Genomic DNA, 6,000 nt, shown 5'->3' on the forward strand with positions numbered 1-6,000 from the left:
TGGAAATAACACAAATGTCCAACAGGATAACATGGTATATTTATGTAATGGAATACTATTCAGAACTAAAATGCATGACCCACTGATCCATGGAACAACATAGGTTAACACCTAAAATGTATGTTGAAAGGAAAAGAAGCAGGAACAAAAGAGTATATACTAATCAGAATTGTGATTGCTTTTGAGGGAAAAGGAAAGGCCTGAGGGTGCTTTTTGGAATGATGAACACATTCTTTGTTTTGTTCTGAGTAATGCTTACACAAAGGTATCCATTTGTCAGAATTCATCAAGGGTGTACACTTAGAATTTGTGCATTTTACTCTATGCAAGTTTATATCTCAAAGTGCTGGAAAAGTTAAAAAAAAAAACCTCATATGATTAGTTTTATCTAGATTCTTACAATACTAATAACATTTTGTTGAGTACTTAGTATTTGCCAGGTAATGTATATGCTTTGAATATATTAATTAGTTTCATCCTCATGCATAACTGTTAGACAGATGATGTTATCGTCTCTTTTACAAATGATAAAACTGAGACTTAGGTTAAATAATTTGCCTAAGGTATACATTTAAATCCAGACAAAATCCAGGATTTGGGGAATATACTTATATTGGTTTTTAGTTTCCTTATTTAGTATTTCTGTCATCTATGTCAATTCTGGTTTAGTTTCAGTTGATGGATTTTCTTGTCTTTATGCGTGCTTCTTTGCATGCCTGGTCATTTTTTATTAGATACATTGTGAATTTTATAAATTTTAGGTACTGATTATTTTTGTATTGTTTAAATATTTTTGAGGTTTTCTCCAGAACTGAGTTACTTGGAAACAGATTTGTTGAGGGTGGAGATGGGAATTGTGTTAAACAGAATCAAAGCCACGTTTGGTACAGGGCAAGTTTTGCACACACATGTGCACACACACACACACCTCCCCTCATTGAGTCAGTACCCTCCTCAGTACTCTGTACAATGCCTTCTGAATTAAAAGATTTTTTTTCCCCATTCTGGCTGGTCAAAACAGGAACACTAATCAACCTGGATTCCCCTTTCTTATGCTATGGCCAGAAAATCCTAAGCAGTAAGCTGGGTCAGTTGTGTGGCTCACCTAGTTTGTTTCGCATTTCTCAGAGATCATTCTTCTTCAGTGCTTAGTTTCCAGTGTCTCATACCGTTGTTTCTTATGTATCACTTGGTATTTTCATTGTTTTAGGCAGGAGAGTAAATAGAGTCTAGCATTCCACCTTGGCCAAAAGCCGGGAGTATGTTTCTTATGCTGTTATATAGTTTTTATTTTTATTTAATTTTCAGCTTTTGCATGTCATGATAGTGGAGCCACTGTTTTGGCATATGCTCCAAAACATCAGCTACTAATATCAGGTGGCAGAAAAGGTTATACATGTGTATTTGACCTTCGGCAACGACAGCAGAGGCAACTTTTCCAGAGCCATGATTCTCCTGTTAAAGCCATCGCTATTGATCCTACTGAAGAGTACTTTGTTACCGGATCTGCCGAAGGCAACATAAAGGTAATTATAGTAATGCCACAGTATCTCCAATGTGAAAGGAAATTTTTGGAAACCTTGGATCTTTAATCATATTGTCTCTTCAAATAATAGAAATAGTGACTCCTTTGTAGTCCACAAGGTTAATTGCTATTTAATAAATCTTTTAATGAATAAAATAAAATAATATTTAACTTGAAAATTGCCTGTTTTCCTGTTGTTTTCAAATGTGCTTAACAAATGCATACAAACGAACTGGATTTTCTGTGGATATGGAAATGAACATATTTCAGATATTAGTCTTGACTCCGTGTTCAGAGTTACTGAATTCAGTTTCAGGTGCTGTGAAATGTACTGACATTTCCCTTATCCAGATTTCTCCCCATTTTGTCATTCATAGTATCAGCATCCAACCACTTAGTGCCTGATTCAAGAATTCTGATGTACCTGGACAAGCTCTGCTTATTACAGTCTTTCTGAAACTCCACTGTTTCAAACTTAGAAGTTTGAATGTTAAGCAGCTTGTTAAAAATGTTAAGCACCTTGTTAAAAATGAATCCCACTCCAGAAATACTGTTGCTAGATTACACTCCCATAATACCCAGTTGGTAAGTCCAAGGCTCAGAAGTGTGCGCTTTTATAACACGGATATAGTGGTTTTGATGAAGGGTTCCCTGTCTCCACTTTGAAGGATCTGTAGGGGTAAGACTAGTCAGCAGATTATTCTAATGGTCAGTAACTCACTGGGGAAGTGTAGTTTCTTAGAATCCATTAATTTAAATGCTAGTGAGACGACTTAGTACAAATAAGTTGGACTATGTTACTTGTTAGGACTTCCATACTGTTTTCATAATTCTCAGCCAGAAAAAAATTAACTAGAATTGTATAATTCAAAAAGGTGTTTCTTAAAATCAAATATATATACCAGTTTTCATACAAAATTCTTTGTTTGTTTGAAGCTAGTTTCTTACTTGAACTTTCCTTAGTTTAGAATAAGATGTGCTAGATGTTAGATTAGTTCTTTAGTATGTATTTTCATTCTGAGTTTGATTATTTAATCAAGTTAAAAGATTTCATAATATACCAGGTTGTATTCAGGAGTTACAATTTTAACACTCATGTCTAGAGTAGTGTGAATTAATGAATTTCTCTGGGAAAAGAAAGAAATATAATTATTTTAAATGAGATGTCAAAGCATCAGAAAATTGTAATAATTTATCTTGCCACTTGAATATAGTTTTTGCCTGATCTGAAGGCCTTTAGGTATTTGGCACTTTCCTCTTTCCAGTGGCTCTGATTCCCTGGTGGATACTGTGCATTATGGAGAAAAAATTACCCTAGTTATATAGCTATACAGCAGAATATTTGCTGAGAGAGAAAAATCTTCATTGTAGTTCCTACAATATTACAAGTTTCTGTAGCATTGCATACCTAACCTCTTGTATCTAAGTTTTCTCATCTCTATGAAGGGTTTAAAATACTTACCTGTCTTACTGGATTAACTTTTGAAGAATGTAATAATATCTCAGAGATTTAGAAAATTGCAACACTTTATACAAGAATCTAAATGTTATGACTGTAGGCCTACACAGATTTTTCTCCATTTTTGTTTTAGAAATTCCTTATTTGTACACAAAGACAGGCCTAAATCTTTTGCTTGGAGTTTTAAGGTAATCATCAACCCCAATTTTTATTTTGTCCTTGATGTAATTTCAGATTTGGAGTCTCTCCACCTTTAGTCTTCTTCACACCTTTATCAATGAACATGCTCGGCAATCCATTTTCAGAAATATTGGAACTGGAGTGATGCAAATTGAGACGGGGCCTGCAAATCACATTTTTTCATGTGGAGCTGATGGAACAATGAAAATGAGAATACTACCAGATCAGTTTAGCCCATTAAATGAAGTGTTGAAAAATGATGTGAAATTTATGCTGTAACATTTTAACAATAAGATGTATGGTTTATTACCTATTCCTTGAAGTGGCCAACACGTATAATGTATGGTGATCATTCTCTGTACCCCAAATAAGCTAATGCTTTCTTGTTTTCATATTTATTTTATGGAGCTTTGCCCTTGATGCACTGATGCCTTAAAAATTAACAAGGTCATTCAGAATTAGACTACATTGCCTAAAGTAGAATGTGTAAGTAATGCTGTAATAATACATATTTATAGTATGTTATAATGAGTATATCATAGTGTTAAAGGAGTTTTGTTTTGTTGATAAGTTCTTCTGCAGACATGTCTACATGAATTTGTTTCACAGTAAAAATACTCTTTATGTAAAGGCAGTTGCACCTCAGTCATCACTTAATTTACCACATTCTCACTTCCTTTTTCAGACTTCCACATCTCAGACTCCTCTCTTAATTAATGATAGAATGATATTTGGGCAAGGGTCAAAAAATAATGAATATCTCCATTAACACTGTCATTGGGACTTCAGTGATAAATGAGTCAAATGGCTCCTTATGTGGAGTTTTCATCAGTTTTCTCTCTGGAGCCCAAGTTGTATGTGTGTGGCGTGTGTATATATGTAATATATCTTACACATCTTATGTGCACTGTGTGCGTGTGTATAAGAGAATACTGCTAGTCTTTTCATTTGTTTTTGTGCCATAACAGCACTGCCACCAGAATAACAACTTTTTTTTTCAACTGGTTTATTTCATCTTTTTTTTTTAAATTTTGAATTCTCATCATAATCTTCAAATAAATTTCAGGAAAACTTCCAAGATTATTAAGATTGCATTGACTCAGATTAGATTTAGCAGGCAGTAGTGTTTCTGTGGTGGCATATATGAATGAGACACTTAAGCTTATAAATTTGTCAAAGGATTTTTGGGCACCATACATTTTACTTAAATTTTATTTTATTTCTTATTTTTAGGTGCTTTTAGTCTCAAAGTTCTGAAAAACTTACAGCAGTGTTTTTAGAAACAAATGTGAAAAGTCAAATTAAATAGATAGTATTTACAAATGTAAAATACCTGCCAGATCTACCATTAATAGATAATAAACTAAACCTTATATTTTATTATTTTTTGCCAAAATATATTATTTTATTATAAAAGTATGACCAAAATATTAAAAATGCACAATGCTTTTAACTTAAATGTGCTAACCCTATTTCTGTCTGTTTTGTGCTATACCTTTTCTGATTCAGAATTATAGAAAACTTGATAATACTTGATTTTAACCAAGGAACTGGAGGCAAATGGGACTAAGTGTTTAAGCAACAACTATATACTACTTAGCTTAAATATATTTTGTTAATAGGAACATTAATAGAACATTTTTATGTAACAAAATATGGACAACTATTATCTTGGAAATTAAAGAGTCAAATGGAGCAAAGAAATGAAGGGCTGGTAAAATGAATTTTGTAATATCCTCAGGATACTTTTAAAAGTATATTGTTAAAAGATTTTGTAAATTCATAATTTTAAATGTGTTAATAAGCAAGTTGCAATGAAGACACTGTTATTGTATAGAGAGTTTATGTGCACATAATAACCTGTACCTATAAATTGTGCAATAACAATATGTGACTATTTTGCCATGGAGAAATCTGTGACAGCATTGGAAATGATACTGTTGTTTGATGTAGTTAATCTTAAATTATTCTTCAGTAATTTCTTCATGAATCAAGATTCAGAAGGCTTTAAACACTTTCAGTGAGATAGAAAATTTATTATTATGCTTATTAGGGAAAAGACATTGTGGATGAAGAATTAAGCATTTTAATTGAGGGTTTATATGAATAATAAATTATGTAAGCCCATATGTATTTACATCCAGAGTCATAATATTTTAAATAAACAATCATGCAGTGACTTTTTTTTTAAAGCATGCTATTGTTTTGAGTAATAGTTATGCCACTTTAGTTGATTTCAGTATATGTGACATTTTAAATAGAATTTCTGTATTTGTATTTGGTTGATGTAGGAAGAATTACATAATTTCCCCAGATTCCCTGTTGTTCCTTTTCTATAGTCTTTTTAACTTAAGGAATAGGCATTATACAAAAAAGGTGAGAATAAAATGGTAAAGGTAGTTGGAATGTATGCTTAAATAAAAAATGATGAACATATATGTAAAATTTCATCCACACTAATGGAGTGGATACAACAAATTACATTTTTTTTTAGATTGTGTGCTTTCTGAGAATTAGGCTTTGTAATGGTAGAAGAGGGCTTCCCTGGTGGCTCAGAGGTTAAAGCGTCTGCCTCCAATGAGGGAGACCCGGGTTCGATCCCTGGGTCGGGAAGATCCCCTGGAGAAGGAAACGGTAACCCACTCCAGTATTCTTGCCTGGAGAATCCCATGGACGGAGAAGCCTGGTAGGCTACAGTCCACGGGGTCGCAAAGAGTCGGACACGACTGAGCGACGGAACGGAACGGAACGGAATGGTAGAAGAATTAACCACACTGCCAGCCTTATTTTCTAAAATGTAGGTTTTTTCTTTTTTAAATGGAGGATCATGGGACAG

At 33.3% G+C, this 6,000-nt stretch overlaps 1 protein-coding gene across 7 annotated transcripts in view; it reads left to right on the forward strand.

Moving 5' to 3' along the window:
* The window catches only part of DMXL1 (Dmx like 1), a 127,927-nt gene extending 122,127 nt beyond the window's left edge, over positions 1–5,800 (forward strand). For 2 of the 7 annotated variants that reach the window (XM_055431338.2, XM_055431339.2), the window contains exons 44-45: positions 1,309–1,526; positions 3,219–5,798. In XM_055431338.2, the coding sequence (XP_055287313.2) occupies positions 1,309–1,526; positions 3,219–3,443 (443 nt within the window). In that variant the 3' untranslated portion in view covers positions 3,444–5,798. Of the gene's footprint in view, positions 1–1,308; positions 1,527–3,218 lie in introns of all 7 variants that reach the window. The other 5 variants (XM_055431337.2, XM_055431340.2, XM_055431341.2 and 2 more) reach the window with 5 other exon arrangements.
* The last annotated feature ends 200 nt before the right edge of the window (positions 5,801–6,000 follow it).

Source organism: Moschus berezovskii, chromosome 8 (genome assembly GCF_049115385.1).
Source record: "Moschus berezovskii isolate FMDL1 chromosome 8, NW_MosBer_1.0, whole genome shotgun sequence".
In the NCBI taxonomy this organism is placed as follows: Eukaryota; Metazoa; Chordata; class Mammalia; order Artiodactyla; family Moschidae; genus Moschus; species Moschus berezovskii.